Source organism: Trifolium pratense, linkage group LG5, assembly GCF_020283565.1.
Source record: "Trifolium pratense cultivar HEN17-A07 linkage group LG5, ARS_RC_1.1, whole genome shotgun sequence".
NCBI lineage: Eukaryota > Viridiplantae > Streptophyta > Magnoliopsida > Fabales > Fabaceae > Trifolium > Trifolium pratense.
The window spans coordinates 13,708,753-13,735,791 of record NC_060063.1 but is presented as its reverse complement, the minus strand read 5'-3'; the positions used below and the strand labels follow the sequence as shown (position 1 = coordinate 13,735,791).

The 27,039-nt window shown below is 36.4% G+C and overlaps 2 protein-coding genes across 5 annotated transcripts; one reads left to right on the top strand and one right to left on the bottom strand.

The window, feature by feature from the left end:
* The first annotated feature begins 495 nt into the window (after positions 1-495).
* LOC123882917 (uncharacterized zinc finger CCHC domain-containing protein At4g19190) lies at positions 496-9,701 on the top strand. 4 transcript variants are annotated; one of them, XR_006800024.1, is made up of 9 exons: positions 512-619; positions 862-1,145; positions 1,236-1,298; positions 1,408-1,565; positions 1,683-1,781; positions 5,210-5,411; positions 7,494-7,614; positions 7,710-9,386; positions 9,471-9,701. XR_006800024.1 is itself a non-coding variant. In XM_045931569.1 (8 exons), the coding sequence occupies exons 2-8, from the start codon at positions 921-923 to the stop codon at positions 9,233-9,235; spliced, it is 2,394 nt and encodes a 797-aa protein (XP_045787525.1). In that variant the 5' UTR covers positions 496-619; positions 862-920; the 3' UTR covers positions 9,236-9,701. The 4 variants fall into 4 exon arrangements, 3 of the variants coding, with proteins under 3 accessions (XP_045787525.1, XP_045787527.1, XP_045787528.1); XM_045931569.1 differs by having other exon boundaries at positions 496-619; positions 7,710-9,701; XM_045931571.1 differs by having other exon boundaries at positions 514-619; positions 916-1,145; positions 7,710-9,701.
* Positions 9,702-9,744: 43 nt separating this feature from the next.
* LOC123882916 (disease resistance protein RUN1-like) lies at positions 9,745-25,044 on the bottom strand. The gene is made up of 6 exons (XM_045931568.1): positions 24,365-25,044; positions 22,465-23,569; positions 21,935-22,207; positions 21,429-21,842; positions 10,747-11,527; positions 9,745-10,457 (listed from the first exon to the last, which is right to left on the bottom strand). The coding sequence occupies exons 1-6, from the start codon at positions 24,844-24,846 to the stop codon at positions 10,438-10,440; spliced, it is 3,075 nt and encodes a 1,024-aa protein (XP_045787524.1). The 5' UTR covers positions 24,847-25,044; the 3' UTR covers positions 9,745-10,437.
* Between the last annotated feature and the right edge of the window lie 1,995 nt (positions 25,045-27,039).

The window sequence follows — 27,039 nt, the reverse complement described above, 5'->3', positions numbered from 1 at the left end:
TACTGTTAAATCTAATCTTCAACCGAAACTACTGTTTTTTTTTTTTTTTACCAAATGACTTAATGATATAGTTTATTTTATCGTAAAAAAAATAATATAGTTTTTCATTTATAAAATCTTAGGGGGGTGTATTGGATTAGGATTTTGACGGACAATTTTAACAAAAAAAATCTTGAAGATTTTAAAAAATTTTATAGGATTGTATAGACTTTTAAGACTTTTTTAAAAGACTTTTTACAATCAGGATTTTCCAATTTGGATTTCAAAAGACTTTAATGGATTTTATAATACAAATTTTTAAGATTTCAATTGACTTTATGGATTTTTAATATTGAAAAAAACTTTCCGTGAAAAAGAAAAAGAAGTGAATGAAAAAAAAATCTTAATTGTCTTAATTGAATACCACAAAATTTATTTAACTTTTCTAAAAATCTTGATTGAATACCACAAGATTTTTTTATCATAAAAAAGTCTTTTAAAATCCTATTAAATCCTAATCCAATACACTCCCTTAATTTTATGGTATACAGTTCCTGCGCGTCTGAGAAGAAAACATAAAACCCTTCTTTTCAGTTTAGGCGATTGCAGAGGAAGAACAAAATTTTCGATTCAATTCAAGGTTAGTTTTTTTCCCATTTCAATGCTTCGATTCGGTGATTGCAATATTTTTTTATTTTTATTTTTTTCCTTATAACAATTTAGTCTAACAAAATGTATTTAGAGTTTTAGATATTGAATGATTCAATATGAAAATTGATTTAGTTTTAATTCAGTCCCTCACTGTGATTTTGTAAAAATTGACCCTTTTTTGCACTGAAAATTGATTGATTCATGGTTGTTCTTGATGGGTTTAATTTGAAGGTTATTGGTTGAAAAGTGTGTTTGTGTTTGTTTGAAATTGTGGTGTGGAGGAAGAGAAGATGGAGGGTGAGGAAGGAGGTGGTGTGAGATTGAGCAAGAGATTCAATGATGACAAAGGTGGAGGAGAGGTTGATTATAAGACGAAATCGGGTACAGCTTGGAGCCATAATTTTCTTAACCAAAAACCGTGGCATCCTTTGTCGTATCCTAACCAACGGCGTAAGTGGATTGCTGAACAAACTCATGCTCAGCGCGAACGGAAAACTGAAGAGGTTGCTCGTGAGGCAAGTAGCTTTCCTGCTTAATATTCCCTTTCCATTTCGCTAATTTCAATTTTGATGTCAATTGCATAACCCACTTATTGTGTTTTGCAGTATGCTCAGGAGCAAGAGTTTTATCGCCAGACAGCTCTTATATCCAAGAAGGACAAGGAAAAGGTTCCGTTTTGCACCCTACCCTTTTCTTTGTTACTTCGATTCTCTTTTGTTGGCTGCAATATGGTTTTTCATATTTGTGTTTTGTGTGTGTGTGTGTGTGTGTGTGTAGGTGGAGCTTATGCAAGCTGTTAGCTTTATGTATGTTCGTCCTCCTGGTTACAATCCTGAAAGTGCTGAGGCTGCAGAGTTGAATGACGAGAAGAAAAAAGAAGATATGGTGAATAGGGAGCCTACACAAACCAATCCCGATGGACCTTCCTCTTCATTGTACTTCTTCCTCACTTTGCCTTGTTTTGTTTCCCCTCGCAATCTAGTTTCTCCGTGATTTATTTTTCCCTCATTTCTTGTGTCATTGAATGTGATTGTGAATTACTTAATTCCTAGGCCGCCGCAAGGAGAGAAGAAAAAACCGAGGCCAAAAGATGTTTTCGGCCGTGCTCTACCAACCGAAGAAGAATTCGAAGTTCTTAAAAATGCGCCAAGGTATGTCAATTAGTATTTCTGTTGTTGTTTTCTTGCATGGATAAGTTTTTCCCACGGCATTTCTGATTAGTTGGGTTGCTTGGTGTTGCATACCAGAAGAAAGAAATTCTCCCCTCATATTTTAGTTGCACTTACTGTAGACATATATATTATATATTATACCAATTTCCTGATCATACTAGGACTAGGATCTTGTACATAGGTTTTTTAGAACATAAGCCTCTTGGAGATTGTCATTGTTGAGGTTTTTCTCTCTATTATGTGTTGAATATGGCAAACAGATCACAGGGGCAAGCTTAAAAACCTGTAACTGACTCACTTGGGTAGTTGGCTCACTTGGCTGCTATTGCATTTGTGTGTGTGTGTGTTTTAATTTGGCTAGGAGCAAAAAGTTGAAGTAAGGATAAACTGGAATCGTTGGTGAAAAAAATCCCAGCCTAGATACTAGATAAACATGGATTTTATTCTCTCTATATTTTGTCTAATGTTAAATGGTAGAGTAGGCCCGTTCTTTTAAAAAATCGTTATTTTCCCTCTGTTAAGTTAATGATAAAAGAAATAATAAATTAATTTCGCCATCTACGTTGTATATAGTGGAACTATAGTGTGCAATGGCTGAAACACATAGCGAAGCCGGTGGCCACTGTGACGCCTGCAGCCTGCGAGGCGTCTTCCACAGTTGTGTATTCTGTTTTGTGGCTGCTATTAGGGTTTCAGGGCCAACTTTCCAAATTGTACTTATTTTTAAAACTTCTTTTCTTAACAGTATAATTGTCCTTTCAAACCCTTTAAGTGACCTAATACTTTATTTACTATTTCAATTCCACATTTTTTTTCCATCTTGTGTTCATTTCATTCTTCTTGTACTCTGCTGCATCTTTCATCTTCATCATTTTGTTCTGCTTCGTTTTGCTTCTTCATTCTTGTTCTGCATCTTCTGCTTCCGTGTTCTGTTCTGATTGTTTTGGTTTTATGTTCATTCTATTCTTGCTCTGCTTTGTTCTTCGTTCTGTTAAATTCTGCTCTTTGATTGCTTTTAGAACTTGATTTTGATGGGAAATGATACAGTTGATTATACTTATTAAGTAGGATGGTCTCTTTAATTTTGTGTATTATTCTATTCTGGAGTATTTATGTTTATTTTGTACACTGGTTTTTAGACGTTGCATCAGCATCTATCCGGCTATGCCGCTATAACGTTTTTGGGGTTCTGCGCTACACGACGCTATCTGGGATTAACAACATAGTTTGCGATATATAAACTATACTGACTTTTTCTATTTTGAGAACTTGCACGAATCCCTTTTAATGTATCATCATGTCACGACCCAAACTCACATCGTCTTTCATCAAGGAGGCCTGGCCTACCAAAAGAGTGACACCGAAAAATCTTTATATCTGCTAGAAACTTGCTACTCAGCTGATTGTGAATCTAAAAAAAATATGTAAGATGAAGGGGTAAGTCACAAAGACAAAATTTGTAAATTTGTCCATATAAAATAAGACTTCAAAAATCAAATGTCATAAAGAGGTGAAAACCAAATCAGCAACTTTATAGGAAATATAGAAATCAGGTATAATTAAAATAAAAAAAATCGTTACGAGAGAATCGAGAGATGGTTCCATCTCGTTGATAGCCCTTTCTCCTAAGAGTGGTCTCTCACTAGTGGCGGCTCCATCTAACGGGTAGCACTTTTCTCCTCGATTCGGAGAACACGTCATCAAATCTATTGATCATTACAATGTTAAAACCGATAGCTAGCTCCATCTCGTTGATAGCTCTTTCCTCCTAAGAGAGACGTCCCTTAGTGGTAGCTCCATCTAACGGATAGCTCTTTTCTCTCAACTAAAAAAAAACAAATCTATTGATCAGGGAGTCTACATCTTGTTGATAGCCCTCTCCTCCTAATGGCGGCCTTTCCACAGGGGTGGCTCCATCTAACGGGTAATTCTCCCTAACCGAAATCACATTACTTGGTGCACCAAGGTTGTCGTCACTATAACCGTGATTCTTAAAATACATCTCTTAGAATCATGTTTCACCACATTTTCAAATCTTTTGTCAAAATACATACAATCCATCCAAACGGAATTGAAAATATTCCACTTTAGAAACCATAAGTAAAGTCAAATCCAAACGGAAAATATCAACATTTTTCCAAAATCATATATCTCAAACCATATTTCTCAATATATCCAACTTATGCCAAGGTATATAAATCAAATCTCTATTTCAATTCTTATGCTCAATAGAAAACTACCAACATAAATATTGAGACACAAAAATAATTTGGGACCAACATGCTTCTTTCATAGGAAAGGATTTGGATAAAATTACCACTAAATAAATAAATCAGCTACTTACAATAATGAAGAATCAACTTGATCTTTGTTAGAACCCACAATAAAAGCCACATGAATTGTATCTACTTTATCCCAAAGAATTTCAATCTAATGATTACCGTTGAGTGAGTATTTTTCTTTCAACTCACAGCACCATCCCTGGCCTCTTAGCATGTTAGGGATTTGGAATTTAAAAGTAAGAAATTGGAAGAAAAATGATTGATGGAGATAGAAACATGGTTTTGGCTAAGATTTCCCCAAATTATTGAAAGACAAGAGACACTGAGATGGGGTTCCTGTGATGATATGGGCTTGGCTCCCAGAATTTCTAGATACTCATTTCATTTTTTCATTTTTTTTCTAATATACATACATATATATACATATATAATATAAAATAAATAGGCTAAGAAAATAAAGTTTTTTTTGGGATATTACACATCATCCTTTAATTAATATAACATCTTTGTTAGTTTAAACTTAATAGACATACTATATTCACAAGGGGGTTCTATTCTTTCATTTTGCTTTTAAAAAATCCATGTTAACATAAACATGCATCTTTGTTATAAAGAACTATGTCAGAATCCCTTGAGGGTCTGGACCTCCCAAACACTCAAAAAGGCCCCAATTCACTAAATGACTGTATGTAATCCTTCATGTTATTTATATATGTCATAGTCAAGCTATCTAACTAACAAACTATAAACAAACTAGGAGTTACTACACTGCTCTTGAAGCTATACCATGTCCTTTATGTGAAAGTTTAATCACTCTTTTCCACTGCTGAAACTGCTAAACCTACAATTTTATTTTCCCTCTGTGCCTCATGTTCTGTATTTCGTAGGTTTTGAAAGTGACTGAAATCTGTAGTATGTGGTGCATCCTAGATCCCTTTTATGCGAGATAGATAGTATTTGGATATAGTTTTGCCATGTATTTTTGAATTTGGGAAAATGGAATTCCATTCTCTATATTCTGACATGACAAATTGACAATGTGGTCTTGAAGTTAAAATTGCTGTTGTGAATCCCCATGAATTATTGTGAATTTAATTGTACTTTTAGTAACTGAATATTTTTTAGGCTGGAAACAGGAGTTGCAGCAAGGGCAAAACCTTTTGGAGTTGAAATTCGCAATGTTAAATGTTTAAGATGTGGGAACTATGGTCACCAAAGTGGTGATCGTGAATGTCCCTTGAAGGATGCTATAATGCCAAATGAGGAAAGTAGATTGAAAAGAGATGACCCTTTGAATGCTATTCTTGCCCACACAGATCTTTCCGAGGTCAGCTAGTCTTTGTATTGAATTTTTGTTTGAGAAATTTTACTATTTACTCCTTGACATTGTGGATTGATACACTTATGCCTGCATAGAGTTTGGCTTAATTGAATTTATATTGTTTGTGGACAAACTTGTTTAATTCTGTTAGTATAAATGTCACTTGGTAGTTGTTTTATCACAGTTCCATTAAATAATTAACACACTATGATTCAACTCAATTACACATTTAAGTGACTAATCTGTTCACAAACTGATCAATTATACACTATGACTTCCTGATAAGAAAATATGCTTTATATCATAATGGGACAACTTACATCTGTTCACAAACTAATTACATTTGGTGAGAATTACATTTCCAAGAATACCATATCTTCCTGTCTTCCTCTATGTCGGTCTCAATCTCTAATTAGTGTAAGATCACTTGCAACCAGTAATTGAATGAGAGAGAATTTAATTAATCAATTGATTATTTTCCACCTGTTTCTAGCAATTATTGTACAATCCAAGGGAAAATGCTTCATATCCATAGTTCATTGTATATTTTTTATCCTTTATAGTTTTGCTTCGTCATTGTACAAGTAATGGCCATTTTCTGATGAGTTTGTGTTTGGATAAGCTTATTTTACTTTTGTAAACCTGATAACAAAAATATTCTGGAGGGAGATTTTTCCTGGATTCTGGATATTTTTGGTAGTTTAGAGACTCATGCTTAAAGCAAGAGCATGGCAAGCTTAGGGTTTAGTTTTGAGCAGGAGAAATGGTTTAGCATAGAGTAATAGACAAATTGCTGGGGAAACCTGATTTTGAGCAGGATTTTTTTTGTTAGGAGCTTGACACTTGTCTAGCTATGACTTTGTTTTACTATATAATATAATAAATAGAATAGAATCATAGATATATCAATAAATAGCATGGTAATAAAAACCGGACCGGACTGGACCGGTCGGTTCAACCTCGAACCGGACCAGCGTCCGGTCTGTTAAGGCTTGAAAACCGCTTGGCCAATGAACCGGAAAACCGGTACAAAACCGGAGAAACCGACAAAAACCGCGGCTCACACATTTCTTCATAATGAACAGCATTTTTGTTTTTTCTTCCAAAAAGGCATGAAACATCGATCAAATTTTTTTAAATTGCAAGTAGAAGAAGATAATTAGAAGATACTTTGCTATTCACTAAAAAAATAAAGAAGAAGAAACAATACAAAGAAAAGGAGCTCAAGACAGGCAGTGAAGAGCTGGAACAGAAAAAATACATCAGTATTAGAATTGAAAAATACAAAGTGGAGGTCACTTTTTCAAATCCAATCAGTTGTAGATGAGGAAATAGCTATATTGTGGCTGTGGCTGCAACTTTGTTTCATCTATCAATTTTAGGGTTTTGTTGTTAGATAAAAAATCATAAAGAATGACAACTAGGTGAGACTTTTAAAGTCACAGTGAGCCTTATATTCTTTTTTTGATAAAAAGTGAGCCTTATATTCTGTAGTAAAACATTTTTTTTTGACATTTTTTTTTATTAATAGTGTAAAATTATCATTATTATATAATTTATTTATTTATTATTATTTTATATATTATTTAAAAATAAATAAAATATACATATAATTAAAAACGGTCCAACCCCGGTCTAACCCTTAAACCTTGAACCCATAAGTACGCCGGTTTAACGACCGGTCCGGTTTTGATTACCTTGATAAATAGAATAGAAGGAAATAGATCGAAAGCCAGCTTTGCATAAATTTGGATGAAAAATTAGTTAAGAACTCGGAAAGGATAAATCCCCCCCCCCGGCAGGCCCTACTATAGATTAAGGAGAGTTTGAAAATTCAACCTCTATCAGGACAATTTGATCTTGCCTTCAGAATTCAGATTATGTGCAGCCTAAAGTTTAGGATGCCTTCCCTGAATATCCTTCGTAGTGGCACAATTTGCTGTTGGGTACTGCATCTGAATTTCTTGTCATGTGTAAATTATATAGTATAGATGCGAACATCTATAATACTCATTTCCCTCTTCCCCCAAAGTCGGTAATATTGATAATTTGATATTGATTTTGTTGTTTTGTTTGGGAATGATGCAGCCTCTAAAATGGGAGCTCAAGCAGAAGCCAGGAATCAGTCCTCCTCGTGGAGGGTTTAAACCAGATGACCCCAACCAGCAGATAGTTGCTGAGGACGATGACATATTTGATGAATACGGAGGTATCTACTACCAGCTCTTATTTTTTAAGTGATTTGTATGTATTGACGTCTTTGGTGTTTGTCCACATCAATCATAACTGTGGCTGGTGTTATAGGTTTTCTCAATATGGGCGATATCCCTGATTTATTGACCAGCTTATCCAAAAAACCAAAAAAGTCCAAAAAGAAGCACAAAAAGCCACAGCAAGTACATTCAGAAAATGAAGCATCTTCTGATGATGGAGGAGAGAGTAGATCTAAGAAAAAAAAGGATAAGGCAAGTAAAAAGAAGCGAGATTATAAAGAGTCAAGTTCATCAGATTCTTCTGTCTCTGAAAAAGATAATGGAAAGAGCAGACACAAACATTCAGAAGTTTCTGCCAGTGACCGATATGACCGAAGTAGAAGAACTAAACAAGAGCATTCACTTTCACCCAAAGGTTACGATCATCCTAGGCACAGTAGGAGTGAACATAGCAACCGAAGGCATTCCTTTTCATATAAGGAGTCTGCTACTGATGATTATGATGGAAATTACAAGATTAGTGATAAGAATTCGTATTCATCTGAAGATTCTGATAGTGACAGGGATGATCGAGGTAGAAAGAGTATGCAAAAGCATGAGAGGAAACGCAGCAGAAAAAGACATTCTTATTCTGATGAGACGGATTCTGGGCCTGCTGATTATCATGTGAAACACAAGAGCAGAGATAAGCGTTATCGTAAATCAGATGATCATAATCATCAACGACAACCTGAGGATAAAAGGGGCAGCCATCAGTATTCATCAGCAACCCCTTGCGATTCTCAAATGCACAAAGTAATTTATAGTCATGATCGGTACCGTGGAAGTCAGAAGAGCAGAGCTGAGCATTCATATTCTTCCGATGATTCTGATGTTGAAAAGAATAGTCGAAATAGAAGGATCAAAGGAAAACATGGAAGTCAGAAGAGCAGAGCTAAGTGTTCATATTCTTCCGATGATTCTGATGTTGAAAAGGACAATCAAAGTAGAAGAATAAAAGAAAAACGTGGAAGTCAGAAGAGCAGAGCTGAGCATTCTCATTCTTCCGATGATTCTGATGTTGAAAAGGACAATCGAAGTAGAAGGATAAAAGAAAAACATGGAAGTCAGAGGAGCAGAGCTGAGCACTCTTATTCTTCCGATGATTCTGATGTTGAAAAGGATTATCGGAGTAGAAGGATAAAAGAAAAACATGGAAGTCAGAAGAGCAGAGTTGAGCACTCTTATTCTTCCGATGATTCTGATGTTGAAAAGAATAGTCTAATTAGAAGGATTAAAGAAAAACATGGAAGTCAGAAGAGCAGAGCTGAACGTTCTTATTCTTCCAATCATTCTGATGTTGAAAAGAATGATCGAAGTATAAGGATAAAAGAAAAACATGGAAGTCAGAAGAGCAGAGCTGGACGTTCTTATTCTTCCGATGATTCTGATGTTGAAAAGAATAATCGAAGTAGAAGGATCGACGAAAAACACTGCGGTACCCTTGAGGGTTCTGAACATCCTGAGTATGATACGAGCAAACAGGACACAAAAAAGCATTCACATCATAGAAGTGAACAGAGTTCAGATCATTGTGAAAAACATCATAAGTTGAGGAGAAGCAGCCACAAGCACTGAATAGCTCATTTCAACTCTAGTGAGCATCACACAAATTGTGAGAGCAGGCACAATGTTTCCCAAACCTTCATATTAAACATATTAAACATTATGAAGCTGCCATGCTCATCAAACACATATTAAACATATTAAACACAATGTTTTCCAAGAGGTTGTCAACATATTAAACATTTTCATTATTATAGTTGCCATGCTCATCAATCTGATCATATGAAGCTGTTTGCTGTATAAATAGGAAGCAACAATCTACCGCACCACGAATCTGTTGTATATCAGTTATATGATAGTAGTGCTTTTTCAGAAGCTCCAAGCCTCCAATCCGTGTTTGAGAAAGTTGATTTCACCGTGATTCTCTTCAACCAACAAGTAACAACTAAATTACTTTCTCTAACTTGCCTTGAGTTTGAATAACTGAATTGTAATTTTTGCTATTGTTTTTTAACACTGAATCAATTAAATTGTTGGATATTTCACTCCGGTTTGGTTGATTGCTTGTAATTAGCGAAATATATGATTTACATAACTTTTTATTGGATTATGATGGATTAACTAAAACAATCTATTAATCTATCGATTACAATTTTTATATGGATGGATATCCATTCTATCTATAAATATTTTGTGAGAATTTAATTACAATATCAGGACACAGGCTGCCGGGACTCGCACGGTCATCAGATGGCCCTTTATTGTCAGCACCCATGTTGTCAACGACTCGGATATCTTTATGTGAGCTTGTGGGTTGGTCCCATGCCATTGCCCTCGGCAGTTGGGTCATGATCTGCCCAGATGTAGTCTGTTAGAGGGTTGTCAGTAGCCAACCCATTGGTTGGTCTGCATGTAGCCGACCTAATGCCGGAGGGCAAAAACTAATAGGACTTATGCCACTTGAAAGAAGGAAAAAAAATCAAAACTAATAGGTTATATTTATAGTTTTACAATCTTGACTACAATGTGAGCTACTTGAAATGCAGAATTAATTAGGACACTGATTATGTGAATGTGCTCCACACATCCACACACCAGGAAAAAAAAACTCCTAACATCATAAGAACTTTCTGGACAATAGGTACTGAGATACTCCTTTGGTCCTTAGCCAATCCTCATCAAAACACCTGTGCTTCCAAACTAATCTGGCATGGCCTTCCATCATAGTTTCTGGTATACTTTGGTATGCTACAAGCTTGTAATATAGCAACAGCCTATAAAACATCCTTAGAAGCTGCAGGACAGTCACAAAACCACTTAGCACATAATATAATCATAATCCTGGAAAGTTAATTAACTAGCTGGTTGAAAAATCTCTGAAACTAAAAAAAAAAAAAAAGGAAACAATTGAAAAATCTAGACCATTTAATTATTTACTACAATTATTATATATTCAATGAATTTTTATATGTCAAAGAAGAATATCAATAAAAATTAAAATATTGGTTCAACTTAACATGATTTCAACTGAATTAGATGGAGTTTACATTTAGTATTTTAAGAAAATAAAAATTAGATCATACTTGACTTTTCTATTAAAAACCCAATCCAATCAAATCCATGATTCTTGTTCTGCATAGAGTGAAAACCCAATAGTGTTTCCTTTCTTCTCTGAACCTCTTTGTATTCCATAAACTCAGACATAAATTTGACATCCTCTTTTATATCTTGACAGACATAAATGAGGGACCAACTTGGATTTCTTGTTGTGGTCCTGTCATGGTTGGCCATTATCCTTTCAGAGCCTAATGGCATAGGGTATTTGAACTCATATAAAATCTCTACTTTATTCCATTCATGCTCTAAATATGATCTTTCCACTTTGCACACTAAATCACACATAAGTATTTGGTCTGATATCCTTCCTGCAGAAAATATGTAGTTACATGAAGAACTGAATTGCTTAGTGCCATTGATGAGTACACTCAACTTGAAATCCAATATCATATTGTCTTTATTCATCGGAGGTTCTCCAGAACAACATAGAATTATCTGAGGGAATTTATTTCGAAACCAAAAACACGGAGATGATTTCTTGATGCACCAATTTACTCTCCCTTCAAAAATCCCTTTAAACACGAATCTGAAATCATTGCTGATAAATGAAGGTTCACATACTTCTATAGCATTATTGGCACAGATGTTAAGAGAACACGCATCAAGCACTGTCCTCTTTCCTTCATTAAAAACAACCATGGTTTTTGGAAACACTTTTGAACCAACTTTTTCTTTATCCTCAAACAATTGAAATCCTCTACAATCATAAACCATTATTATCTCAAGTTTAGGCAATATACGAATACTGTTGGATATTTGAATTGGCTTAATTTTGCTAAAACAAATATACTAACAAGATGTTGGAAAACATGTTACAACATCATATTTATTCAAGGAAATCTCGCGCATTTATGAGAGCATCTGCTATTTATGGAAATCCACTTAAAGAGCACGCTCAATGGAGATTTGATCTGATCAGGTATTTTAAGGATAAGATAAGACTTAATGGTACAACGGTATGATCACAATTATCCTATAAAGTCCTTAAACACTTTTGGAAAGTTTCTATACATTCTTAATGAAGATCAAAAGAGAATCAGATCATCCTTTATGACTCTCAAGGAGCGTCTGAGCATTTGTGAAGAAAGAGGAGCGTGCCTAATCATTATATATACGAAGACCAAGCTCAAGAATAGATATCTCATTGAAAAATATTAGTTCACATATTGAGTCTTTGTTGAGTCTTTTATTATTTGATTGTAATTCTTGCTTGTGGATTCTATAACACAAGTTAAGAAGTGAGTTTGTTATTTTAAGGTTACTCCTAAGCTTTGAAGTACGGAGTTTACCGTGTGTGATTCACTTGAAGCTTTTAAGCAAAAGTGAAGTGTTGTCTTGGCAAGTTGTCGCCACATCATTCTTAACATTGTATAATCAACACAGGTTGTGTTGTGTGAGTGGAAGTGAGATGGGATCTCATGTCTAGGAGTTCCTAGGCAGAAGTTGCATGAGTAGTGTCGAGGTTATAAGACGTAAACCAGGGGTTTGCTGGAGGTCTTAGTGTAAGGCGTAAATCCTAGGGTTTGCTGGAGGTCTTAGTAACTAGAGCTATTAGTGGATTTCCTTCCTGGATTGGTATCCCCCAGAGTAGGCAGTTGGCTGAACTGGGTTAACAATTACTTGTGTCATTTATTTACTTTCTGTCAGTTTTTATATGTTATATAAGATGTGCCAACAAAAGAAACAACATTAATCATAATGTAGTTGTTGGGACATCTTAGGCAACATCATTCTAGTGATACCAGAATTTCAATTGGCATCAGAGCAGGCACCCTGTTCTGTTATTTTGGGTGAGCTCCAGGGAGAGTACTTTCTGGTACAATGGATAAAGAAGGAGGGTCAGTGTCTAAACCCCCCTTACTGACAGGTCCTGAAAACTATGATTATTGGAAATCTAAAATGGAGGCTTTCATAAAATCAATTGACAGCAGGACATGGAAGGCTGTGTTACGTGGATGGGAACCACCAATGGTTCTTGACAAAGATGGCAATAAAACTGATGTCAAGAAGCCAAATGATGAATGGACTAAAGATGAGGATGATCTGGCACTTGGCAACTCCAAAGCCTTGTATGCTATTTTTAATGGTGTGGATGCAAACATGTTCAGGCTTGTTAAGAGATGTATTACTGCTAAGCATGCCTGGGAAGTTCTGAGAAAAGCTCATGAAGGAACATCAAAAGTTAAGCTATCTAAACTTCAGATGCTCAAAACCAATTTTGAGAATCTCAGAATGAAGGAGGAAGAAACCATTCATGACTTTCAGATGAATGTGCTTGATTTTGCAAATTCGTTTGATGCACTTGGAAAACCTATCTCAGATGAGGAGCTAGTTGGAAAAATAATCAGATCTTTGCCTAAAAGATTTGATATGAAGGTGACAGCTATTGAGGAGGCTCATGATCTTTCAAGTCTAAATTTAGATGAACTCATAGGATCACTTCAGACCTATGAAATTGGCCTAAACAGGAGAAATGAAAAGAAAGATAAGAATCTAGCCTTTGCTTCAAAAGGTGCTGCTGATGACTTACAAATTGAATCTGAAGGTGAAGAAAGCTTAGCTGAATCTATGGCTATGCTTGGAAGACAGTTCAACAAGTTGATGAAGAAAGTGGATCAAAGGCACAAGCCAAATGGTCGATTCAACAACAACAAACAATCCAGCTTTCAGAAAAAGACAAATGAAGATGAAAGAGGAATGAAATGCCATGAATGTGAAGGTTTTGGACATATCAGACCTGAATGTCCAACCTTTCTAAAAAGGCAAAAGAAAAGTCTTGTGGTTTCATGGTCTGATACAGATTCAGAGGAGGAAGAATCTGCCAAGTTTGTTAATGCTTTAACAGGAGTTTGTGTATCTGACTCAGAATCATGTGATGAGGAGGTAACTTATGAGGAACTAGCTGCTACTTATAAAGATCTTCATACTAGAAGTATAGAAGTTTGCAAAGCATTAGAGAAACAAAAGAAGATCAATGGTAAACTACAAGCTGAGAAAAATGACTTACTCATAAACATTGATAATCTCAATGCTAAGGTTGAAGATCAGAGTAGTCAAATTCAACAGCTGGAAATGGAGAAGTCTAACCTCCTGTGTAAAGTTGCTGAACAGAATGAAGAAGTAACCAAATTAAATGCTGATTTAGATCAAGTCACTAAAGTGGCTAAAATGATGACCAAAGGTACTGATGCCTTTGAGGAAATGTTACAGAGACAAAACTATGGGAAACCTAAGCCCATTGGTTTTGAACATGAAAGAGTAAAGCAGCAGATGAAGTTCAACAATGCTACTATACATACTCCAATCAACAGCACGTTTGTGTCAGGAGGATTGTCGCAACATCTGATGGGACATTCTATGCCCAGGTTCTATAACTGGACATGTCATCATTGTGGCAGGAAAGGACACATTAGGCCTTTCTGCTATAGGCTGCACGGATATCCAAGGAGAGTTCATCAAGAATTCTATACTCCTGTCTTTCCTAATGTTACGACAAGACAGGAATGGAGAGAAAAGAAGAAGATCACAGGTCTAATAGCTCATACATCCTTGAGAGCTTCTTCAAGAGAAACCTGGTACTTTGATAGTGGCTGTTCTAGACACATGACAGGTGTTGAACATTATCTTGAAGACTTGAAGTCATATGCTACCAGTTTTGTGACCTTTGGAGATGGAGCCAAAGGAGAGATCAAGGGAGTTGGTAAACTTGCAAACCATGGCTTACCAAAGCTTGATAATGTGCTGCTTGTAAAAGGGCTTAAAGCTAATCTAATCAGCATAAGCCAACTTTGTGATCAAGGCATGAAAGTTAACTTCACAAAAGCTGAATGCCTAGTTACAAACGAGCAAGGAGAGCTGTTGATGAAAGGAGTAAGGTCTAGAGACAACTGTTATCTCTGGATTCCTAAAGAAGAAGATGTATCCACATGTCTTATTAGCAAAGAAGATGAGGTAAAATTGTGGCATCAAAAACTTGGCCACCTACACCTCAAAGGCATGAAAAAGGCAATAGCTAAAGAGGCAATCAGAGGACTTCCAAAGCTCAAAATAGAGGAAGGGAGTATATGTGGAGAATGTCAAATAGGAAAGCAGACAAAGATGTCGCATCCAAAGTTGCAACATCTTACCACAACAAGGGTACTAGAATTATTGCACATAGACCTGATGGGGCCAATGCAAGTGGAGAGCCTTGGAGGAAAAAGGTACGCGTTTGTCATGGTAGATGACTTTTCAAGGTTCACATGGATTGAATTTCTAAAAGACAAATCTGAAAGTTTTGATGCATTCAAAGAACTTTGTCTTCAACTCCAAAGAGAAAAGAACTCTGCTATTGTTAGGATACGAAGTGATCATGGTAAAGAGTTTGAGAATGCAAGCTTTCTTGAATTCTGCATCTCTGAAGGAATCAAGCATGAATTTTCAGCTCCAATCGCACCTCAACAAAATGGTGTTGTTGAGAGGAAGAACAGGACAATACAAGAGTCAGCCAGAGTGATGTTGCATGCAAAACATCTTCCATATCAATTCTGGGCTGAGGCTATGCATACTGCTTGTTATATTCACAATCGTGTCACACTCAGAACTGGAACTTCTACTACACTATATGAGCTGTGGAAAGGCAGAAAACCAACTGTCAAACACTTTCATGTGTTTGGAAGTAAGTGCTATATCCTATCTGATAGAGAGCACAGAAGAAAAATGGATCCTAAAAGTGAAGAAGGATTGTTTCTTGGATACTCAACAAACAGCAGGGCCTACAGAGTTTACAACCAGAGAACTAAGGTAATAGTAGAATCTATCAATGTTGTGATAGATGATTTGACATCTGCTAAAACATCTGATACTGAAGATGATGTTGCAACAACTTTGCCAACATCTGAAGAAGCTGTAGCAGAGAAGGAATCAGATTCAGATGATGAATCAACCATTCCTACACCTCGCCCTGTGAGTAAAGTTCCTTCAATAAGAATACAGAAGAACCATCCCAAGGATCTCATCATAGGAAATCCTAACCAGGGAATTGCTACAAGAAGGACAAATGAAGTGGTTACTAATTCATGTTTTGTCTCAAAGGTTGAGCCTAAAAATGTAAAAGAGGCTCTCACTGATGAGTTCTGGATAGAAGCCATGCAAGATGAATTAAATCAGTTTAGAAGAAGTGATGTGTGGGATCTTGTTCCTAGACCCAATGGTGTTAATGTTATAGGCACAAAATGGGTGTTCAAGAACAAGTCAGATGAAAATGGTGTTGTAACAAGAAACAAGGCAAGATTAGTGGCTCAAGGGTACACTCAGGTTGAAGGACTTGATTTTGATGAAACATTTGCGCCTGTAGCAAGACTAGAATCTATTAGGCTACTCCTTGGTATAGCATGCATTTTCAAATTTAAGCTGTACCAAATGGATGTCAAAAGTGCCTTTCTTAATGGGTACTTACATGAAGAAGTTTATGTGGAGCAGCCAAAAGGTTTTGTAGATCCTGCTAATCCTGATCATGTGTACAAGCTGAAGAAAGCGCTTTATGGATTGAAACAAGCTCCAAGGGCTTGGTATGAAAGGCTGACAAATTTTCTTGTTAGTCAAGGATACAGAAAAGGAGGCCATGACAAAACCTTGTTTGTCAAAGAACAAGAAGAGAAGCTGATGATTGCCCAGATTTATGTTGATGACATAGTATTTGGTGGAATGTCTGACAAGATGGTGCAACATTTTGTACAACAAATGCAATCAGAGTTTGAAATGAGTTTGGTAGGTGAGCTGACATATTTCCTTGGTCTGCAAGTCAAACAAATGGAAGACACCATATTTGTTTCTCAAAGCAAGTATGCGAAGAATATGATCAAGAAGTTTGGAATGGACACTGCAGCACACAAGAGAACTCCAGCTGCTACACATCTGAAGCTAACCAAAGATGAGAATGGCATTGATGTTGACCAAAGCCTATACAGGAGCATGATTGGCAGTCTCTTGTATCTTACAGCTAGTAGACCAGACATCACCTTTGCTGTTGGTGTTTGTGCAAGATATCAAGCCAAGCCAAAGATGAGCCATCTTGTGCAAGTCAAAAGGATTCTGAAGTATATAAAGGGCACCAGTAATTATGGGATTCTGTATTCCCAGACCAAAAACTCAACTTTGATAGGGTATTGTGATGCAGATTGGGCTGGAAGTGCTGATGATAGAAAGAGCACTTCAGGAGGATGCTTCTTTTTGGGTGACAACTTAATCTCATGGTTCAGCAAGAAGCAGAATTGTGTGTCTCTATCTACTGCAGAGGCTGAATACATTGCTGCAGGTAGCAGTTGTTCCCAGCTAATGTGGATGAAACAGATGCTGAAAGAATATAATGTCGACCAAGATGTCATGACATTATATTGCGACAACTTGAGTGCAATCAATATTTCAAAAAATCCAGTTCAACACTCAAGAACCAAACACATAGACATCAGGCATCATTTCATTAGAGACCTTGTTGAAGAAAATTGTGTGGAACTCAAGCACATTGGTACAAGTGAACAGCTAGCTGACATTTTTACAAAGGCGCTTGATGCTAATCAGTTTGAATTTTTAAGGGGCAAATTGGGAATTTGCCTGCATGAAGAAGCATAGCAGTTACAGCAGTTGAGGCGTGCAAAAGGAAACCGTTTTCTCTCCCATCATTCAATGCACGCTAATTTAGGGAAATCATTACAAACTTCCCTTAAATGTGTCTGTACACGCAATCAATATACTTTCACTCAAATCCTAATTTTTTATCGTGAACCCTATTCTTCCACTTCCAACTTCAACTTTCATCTATTCAACTTCCTAAACCTCAAAAATCTTCATTCAACCATGTCTGAATCTTCCCAAACTACAAAGTCCGGTCGTTCTACTCGATCAAAGGCACTAATCATCAAGGATGCTGTACCTGTTACAACTGTTCGTGCTTCCAAATCTAAAGCCCAAACAAATGTCGCTGAGAAGAAAGGGAAAGGAAAAACTGCTGAAAAGAAAGAAACTTCAAAAGTAAGTGATGATATCTCTCCTTCGACTGTTAAATCTAGTAAAGGAACTTCTAAAAGGAATAGAAGGGATTATAAATCTAAGTTTGCTCTGTCTATGTCTGATTTGGTGTTTGATTCGAATGTTAACACATCCGAGAAGGCAACTGAAGTAAAACCTCAAAAACCTAAACCTGTGCCTGAAGTTGTTGAAACAATTATTTCCACTGCTGGTAACCCTAGTCAAGAAAATTTGGGATCTGATGCTGAGAAGAGAGATCTGAATAATGTGCCTGTTGATACTGAGATGGAAGACACTCCAACAGAGGTTGATCCTAATATGCCTGACAAATCACCAACAATTGCTGAGATGGTAGCTGAAGAATCTACCCCTGTTGTTACTGAAGAGGTTGTCATGAACGATGTTGAGACATCCTTGAATGAGAATGAAGATTATGGAACTGCTGAGGAAGAACCTGTGAAGGAAACTGCTGCTGAAAAAGATGTTGAGACAACTGCCACAACATCTGAGTCCACAGATGAAGAAACTAGAACTGCTGATGAGGATACTTCTGATAATGAAGGGGACACTCAATCTGAAGAAAGTAACCAGTCCATCCCTACAGATGAGCAAGAGGTTGAAGCTGACAAGCCTGCAGAACCTGAGAAAGAAAAAAAGAAAGATGTTGTTGATGTTGATGATTATGTCACCACCAAGACTGCTGAAAAATCAACTGGTGGTATAACAAAGAGATTGAGAAGCTGTACAGGGAAGGCTGTGGCCACTGCAAGCAAGACTCCTGCACCAAGAGTGAAAACAAAAGGTGTTGGACCAGTCAAAGGTTGGAGCAAAGTCCTCTCCCCTCCTGGAAAGAAGAAGGAAACTCTGAAGAGAAAGAAGGAGTCATCTAGTGACTCAGACTATGATGTTGCTGAAGATGTTGTTAACATCTCCTCTGCCAATCCTAAGAAGACTACTGTGAAGAAGGCTCCACAAGGTGTTGAAGAAGCCCCATGTGATAACATCTCCTTCCATCGTGCTGCCTTTGCACTGAGATGGGACTATATTTACCAAAGGAGATTGGCTGTTGAAAGGGAACTGACCAAAGATGCTCTCAAATGTCAAGACATCTTTGACTACATCAAGGAAGCTGGTCTGATGAAGACAGTCTGTGACTTCAGTCCCTGTTATGAGCTGCTTGTGAAAGAATTTCTGGTGAACATCCCTGAAGAATGTGATAACCCACTGAGCAAGGACTACCACAAAGTTTTTGTCAGAGGTAAATGTATCAATTTTTCTCCTATTGTGATTAATAACTACTTAGGAAGACCTATAGAACCTAAGGCTGAATTAGAGGTTGCTAATGATGTTGTGAGTGCTGAGATAACTGGTGGTAAGGTTAAGGTCTGGCCCACGAAGAAGCTGATACCCACTAGTAAACTGAATGTCAAATATGCCATCCTCAATAGGATAGGGTCAACAAATTGGGTACCAACTAAGCATGCAACCAATGTTGCTACAAACCTGGGTAGATTTATATATGCTGTAGGAACCAAGTTTGACTATGACTATGGAACCTTTATATTTGATCAAACCATTAAGCATATTAGATCAACAGCTGTGAAGATGCCAATAGCATTTCCATCTTTGCTATGTGGAATTATCTTGGCCCAGTATCCAGACATTAAGGCTGTGACTGACACTCCCAAGAAAAGGGAATCTGGTTTTACTTTTCATCATAAGCTCTTTGGTAATCACAATGTTACTGATCATGTTGGGACATCTGCTGCTGGAGCTGGTGTTATGACCAAAAGGGAAATTATTGCTAGGTTAAAGGTTCAATGTCAGGACATTGCTAAACAGCAGGCTGAGCTTGAGGAAAGGAAGAATATGTTCTTGAAAATGATTGAAGGATTGGAAGCTGATGAGGTACCTGTGAAAGCTAGTGCAAATGTGGCTGCTACAGGTGATCAAAACAATGCAGATGAGGATGAAGGTTATGCTACTGCTACAGATGAGGATGAAGCCTCTGACAGTAGTGATGATGAATGATTTTGTAATCTGTTTTAATATTTTACTGAACTTTGTTATTTGTTTTGTGGGTTGTTTGTGCCCTGGTTTTTTAGCACCTTCTGAGTGCATGGTCTGTACTTTTAATTCTGCACTTTGGATACTTTACTTTCCTGTTTTGGCACATTTTGTGGCTAAAAAGGGGGAGTAGCATTTTGTTTGTTTGTTTCTGCTACATGTTGTTGTGTCTTTTGTTATGACATGTTTTAAGTAGCAGTAAGCAAGTATTCAGGGGGAGTAAATTTGTTACCCTGAGATGATGCACAAGCTGATAAAGTCGATTGGACGAACAGGTGCTAGAAGATGTGCTCCATATGTCACAACACCTTTGATGACATATGACATATGATATATGTTTTGCTCTGATACCACGTTTTATTTTGCTCGAGGCTTTTTGATGATAACTCCGCTGCTGCTGCCTCTGATGCATATATTTTTCACCTATGTGAAATTTTTGTTTAAATGATGCTCTAACATTCCTTCTTTTGTGTGACCATGGTGATTTGAAGGATTGCGCTTTTTATATCTCTCAAAGGTAATGGCCTGAAATTGTTTTAGCCAAAAATTGCCAAAGGGGGAGATTGTTGGATATTTGAATTGGCTTAATTTTGCTAAAACAAATATACTAACAAGATGTTGGAAAACATGTTACAACATCATATTTATTCAAGGAAATCTCGCGCATTTATGAGAGCATCTGCTATTTATGGAAATCCACTTAAAGAGCACGCTCAATGGAGATTTGATCTGATCAAGTATTTTAAGGATAAGATAAGACTTAATGGTACAACGGTATGATCACAATTATCCTATAAAGTCCTTAAACACTTTTGGAAAGTTTCTATACATTCTTAATGAAGATCAAAAGAGAATCAGATCATCCTTTATGACTCTCAAGGAGCGTCTGAGCATTTGTGAAGAAAGAGGAGCGTGCCTAATCATTATATATACGAAGACCAAGCTCAAGAATAGATATCTCATTGAAAAATATTAGTTCACATATTGAGTCTTTGTTGAGTCTTTTATTATTTGATTGTAATTCTTGCTTGTGGATTCTATAACACAAGTTAAGAAGTGAGTTTGTTATTTTAAGGTTACTCCTAAGCTTTGAAGTACGGAGTTTACCGTGTGTGATTCACTTGAAGCTTTTAAGCAAAAGTGAAGTGTTGTCTTGGCAAGTTGTCGCCACATCATTCTTAACATTGTATAATCAACACAGGTTGTGTTGTGTGAGTGGAAGTGAGATGGGATCTCATGTCTAGGAGTTCCTAGGCAGAAGTTGCATGAGTAGTGTCGAGGTTATAAGACGTAAACCAGGGGTTTGCTGGAGGTCTTAGTGTAAGGCGTAAATCCTAGGGTTTGCTGGAGGTCTTAGTAACTAGAGCTATTAGTGGATTTCCTTCCTGGATTGGTATCCCCCAGAGTAGGCAGTTGGCTGAACTGGGTTAACAATTACTTGTGTCATTTATTTACTTTCTGTCAGTTTTTATATGTTATATAAGATGTGCCAACAAAAGAAACAACATTAATCATAAAGTAGTTGTTGGAACATCTTAGGCAACATCATTCTAGTGATACCAGAATTTCAAATACTATCCGGTAGTTGAGTTAGGCTTTTGCATTCCCTCAAGAACAATCGTTCGAGGCCAACAAGATTTCCAATTGAAAATGGCAACTTCTCTATGGAAGTACCGTCTAAATAAACATCTCTTATATTCTCCATCACTCCCAAAACTTCAGGGAAGCTCTTGAGACGCGAGCAACCCCTCATATCTAGAGTCTCTAGAGATGACAGATTGATGCAGGGCACCAAAATTTCTAGTTGGTTGCATCCTTGAGTACTCAATAACACGAGTCTATCAAGAAAACCGACTGACTTATGAATCGTAATTAAATTAGTGCAGTTGTCAAGACACAGTGCCCCCAAATTTGCTAGACCAGACAAGTTAGGTAGCTCAGTTAATAACTTGCAGCCTTCAAAGTCCAGAAAGTTCAAGGACTCAAACACCTACAAAACAAAAATAAAATGACAGTATGAGATTTTTATAGGAAACACACAATAGCGTTTACGACCAACAGAATGTATTTTAAAACACATACCTTGAGTGATTTGAACGATATAAGGCAACTTTCAGGCAAACTAAGTATCATTAGATTCTTAGGATTAAAATCAGCTGGTAAGGAATCTGATGGATATCCACTCCAGTCTAGAACTCTCAAACTGTTTGGTAGTTTTAGAGGTCCCCTAGAAAAGCGCGCGCTTCTAATTATAAGAATTTTCAAGTTTTTCATCTTCTTGAAGGCTTCTCCACTCCACTGCACTTCTTTGTCATTGCACAAGTTGATGATTATGACTTCAATTGTACCAGTGCCCTTCAATATCAAATTATTAGTTAATCAGAATGTAAAGTTTAGGAATCTCATCTACATATTTCAAGAAATTACAAATTCTAAATCATGACATTGATATCCTTTTCTGCTTATGCTAATAAATTTCATTACACATTTGAAATTGAGAGTAGATTAACAAGAATATAGAAATTTAGTAGTTATCAATTAGGACAGTTTGTATATATATATCTAAAGGAAAGCAAGAAAAACCTTGGAGATGTTTTTAGTTTGTAACATACCGTATTTTCTTCCAAAACATGAACTATGTCGTCATCAAACCATAATCTACTGCGTCTGCCAGGCTCCAATGTTGATTCCTGCCTCACGATTTCTCTGCCCATGTCTTGAACTAAGTCATGCATTCTCACACAACCATTGCCATCAACTTTTATGAGGGATTTGTCAGTCAGCACTTGAATGCCATTTTCCACTTTAAAACCATGCAGGTATAATATTTCTTTGACATAGCTAATTTCATACGAATTGAAGAAACAAGCGATGTCAAGAAAAATACCCTTCTCGTCTTCATCCAAATCATCATAGCTAACTTTAAGAATTTCAAGAATATCTTTATGAAGAATTCTTTCATATTTATCTAATGCAGATTTCCATACATCTAAACTTTTGCCAAACAAGTGAGAACCTATGACCTCCAAAGCCAATGGAAGGCCATGAGCATAAGAAACTGCACGGTTTGAAATATCGCCATAACATGGATCGATTTTTCTGTTTCTAAAGGCATGCCAATTAAACAACTCAAGAGATTTTTCATGATTTAACTGTTTAACCTCATATAACTTTAGAATCTCATGAATAGACAACAAATGTTTGTCTCTTGTAGTGATTATGATCTTGCTACCGGAGCCAAACCAATCCTGTCCCCCTGCAAGTACTTGTATCTGCTTCGCTTTGTCAACATCATCAAGAACCAAAAGTACCTTTTTTTTTTGGAGCCTCTTTTTTATGATTGAAATTCCTCTGTAAACATCTCTCACTCTAATATCCTTCTCACAAAGTATTTCAGAAAGTAGTGTTTCTTGGAGTTGCACAAGACCATGATTAGTTGCATTGACTCTTATATCAGCAAGAAAACACACACCATCAAAGTGATTAGAAATTTGGTTGTACACGGCACGAGCCAATGTTGATTTACCCACACCACCGATTCCATAAATGGCAACCATGCTGGCTGCTTTATCAGAATCGGACCCTAGAAGAGATGCCACTTCTAACACTCGCGACTCTAGCGCAACTGGGTTATCAGCAACATGTAAACGAGTGCGGTCGGTCTTCTTAGTGACTTCCTCAACGATCTTTGCAATAAATTTGTATTCTGATTCAGACCTACACATTACAGAAGCACACATGATATGTGTTAAGATATGTATATGATTAGAATTCGAATTATATTCTTTTAAGTAAATATTTCAATGGTTAGGTTTGTTGGTTCTTATTCCTAGAATGGTTGGTCTGGTGGTTTTGGCTTTGAACCTTGGGTGTGCTCCTCTCAAAGGTCTCATGTTCGATTCCCCTTGGTGCCAATTTCGGTGGGCTAGTCCATACATAGCAAGAAAAACTCCGACTTTAAATGAGGTCCCCGCAAACAGCATGATTGGTCCCATTGGATTAGTCGGTCCTTGGACTGGATACCAAGTTTTTTTAAAAAAAAAATCAAGAGTAAAAGTCCAAACTAGTCCTCGAGAAAAAACACGGAGACCTATTTAGTTATAAAGAAATGAAAAGTATCAATTTTGTTTTTGAAACATTCAAATACCAGTCAAATCAGTCCCCCTCCAATTTGGATCATTACTTAGAAATCAATTTGTGAAGGACACTTGAGTTCATGAGAAGTTGACATATTATGAGACTAATTTGTGCACATAAAATACAAATAAAATGTTTCCTTCATTTAAAATGGTATCTGCAATTTCTTTTGCATGAAAATGTTTCTTGCATTATAATATGTATCTGTAAATATATGCACTTTTCTACTTATATTTAAGGACACGGGGAGTATAAGGCATGCAAAATAAGGGTATTAAAATAATCCCTCTGATCCTTAATATAAGAGAAACTTTACTTATATAAAGACCAGAGGTAGTAATTGCATAAAAGTGTGGTATGCGAATATAAGATTACCCATGTTGGAAATGCCAGCCAGAGATATTAGCAGCTTGGTATAAAGCATCCCTCCATTTTGGGACCTTATTTTTATCATCCGAATACCTCTCCTCGTGTTTCTTCAAAGCATCACCATAAGCACCAGTTTGGTGGCGAACATGTGATGGATCAACATCATAAAAAATTGGCAAAACCAAACGTCCTTGTGTGTCGGAACACTCAAGGATTGTGACAAGTTCATTCAAACAAAAAGTTGAGGATGCATAGTTGTTAGAGAAAACAACAATGAAAATCTTAGATTGTTGAATGGCTTGAAGAAGTGATGGTGTGATTTGTTCTCCTTTTTGAATTTCTTCTTCATCAATGAAAGTATGAATACCCTTTTGATCAAGAGAATCGTAAAGGTCACGGGTGAAATTTTCGCGGGTATCTATGCCTCTAAAACTTAGGAAAACATCATAGGTGAAGTTAGAAGAGACACACAATGAAGATTGTGTCATGATATGCAACAAGAATTGAGGAAAACTGATTTTTGAGTCTGAGTATTGTTTTTTATATTTCTTAATTTTGTGTATGTTTGTTGGTTATATTATATAGAAGAAATTAAGTTAATAGCTGAATGAAGTGAACACGGTGCAGGGATGGTGGTAGAAAATGCTGAGAAGCTTGAGAGAAGCTGCACCACAAGGAAGTGTTCAGCATTGACTTGGCATATAGCAGCTAAGTCTTCTCTATAGGTAGTGACTAGTGACAGGTTTTGACACACTTTGTACTTTTAATTTTCAAATACACAAGTAATTATGTTTGGGAAATGATTAATGAATATAAGATGTTATAACTAATTTAATCATCTACAAGATAAAAGTAACTACAATTTTTAACTGTATATAAATTAAATTCGTATATTTATAATTGGGGTTTTCTAACTTAGACCCTAGTTAGGTCTAAGTTAGCAAGGTGCACCTTTTCAATTGGACCAAAATACCCATTCTTTTTAATTAATTAACCAAAATACCCATTAATAGACGCGGATCCAGTGTCGCGCGCGTACCGAAGGACCATGGTTACAGACCGTTGATTTCCATCAGACAGCCAATATCTGATCTCATCAAGACTGTCTGATCAATCCGACAGCCCAGATCATCCTGATCCATCAGATTCCAGCGCGTGCGCCACACTGGATTACACCCTGGAGAGAGAAAAATTTGCTTTTTAAAAGTAGGACACGTGTCACACAATTGTTGGCTGGACGTGATTTTTGTTCATTTAATACTTTGAACTCAATTATTTCGTTGTAAATTAATTTTTAATTTTTTTTTTTTATACCAAAATTCATAATTTTTTTTTTCTACAAATAGAGACTTGGTTCGTTTGATTTGGACACCGAAAAAAAAATGCAATTTTTCACTACCTTAATCTTATTTTTTGTCTACTAAATACGTTACTTGTGTGTTGTAATTTAACACGCACCACTCAACCAACTCACTGAAACCATTATACCAGGAAAATAGTAGATAATATTCTGGAACTTTTGGTATATTTTATGAAATTTTTGGAGACCTGAAACTATTTTTAGTTAATTAAATGAGATAAAACGGTAATTAAAAACTAATGTTTGCTTCTGAAACCATTTTACTGGTAGAATGGTTGCACATAGTTGTATTCTGAAACCATTTTACTGGTAGAATGGTTTCAATGAGTAATTTATTAATTGTGTTTGCTTCTGAAACCATTTATCTGGTACAATGGTTTCAGAGAGTTGTAATCTGAAACCATTTTGCTGGTAGAATGGTTTCAGTAAGTTGATTATTAGTTATTTGCTTCTGAAACCATTTAGCTTGTAGAATGGTTGCACATAGTTGTACTCTGAAACTATTTTACTGGTAGAATGGTTTCAGTGAGTAATTTATTAATTGTGTTTGCTTCTGAAACCATTTATCTGGTACAATGGTTTAAGAGAGTTGTAATCTGAAACCATTTTCCTGGTAGAATGGTTTCAGTGAGTTGATGTAAGGTAGTGAAAAATGAGATTAAGGTAGTGAAAAATTGGGTTTTTTTTATGTGTCCAAATCAAACGAACCAAGTCTCTATTTGTAGAGAAAAAAAAATTATGAATTTTGGTATAAAAATAAAAAATAAAAAATTAATTTACAACGAAATAATTGAGTTCAAAGTATTAAATGGAAAAAAATCACACCCAGCCAATCAGACAGCGACACGTGTCCTGCTTTTAAAAAGTAGATTCTTCTCTCTCCAGGGTGTAATCCAGTGAGGTGCACGCGCTGGAATCTGATGGATTCGGATGATCTGGGATGTCTGATTGATCAGACAGTCTTGATGAGATCAGATCTTGGCTGTCTGATGGAAATCAACGGCCTGTAACCATGGTCCTGCGGTACGCGCGCGACACTGGATCCGCGTCCATTGATGGTAATTTGGTTAATTAATTAAAAAGAATGGGTATTTTGGTCCAACTGAAAAGGTGCACTTTGCTAATTTAGACCCAACTGGGTCTAAGTTAGCAGCCCCCTTTATAATTAATAGATATTATGTATATTTAAACTTGTAAGTTTCTCCCTATAACTAAAATCACGAAGACCTTTTCAACCAGGGTCAGCAAGTGCTTCAGTTCATGAAGGCAAGGCTGCTACTAAAATCATTAATTATCATCCCAGAGAGCTTGTATTTGTGAA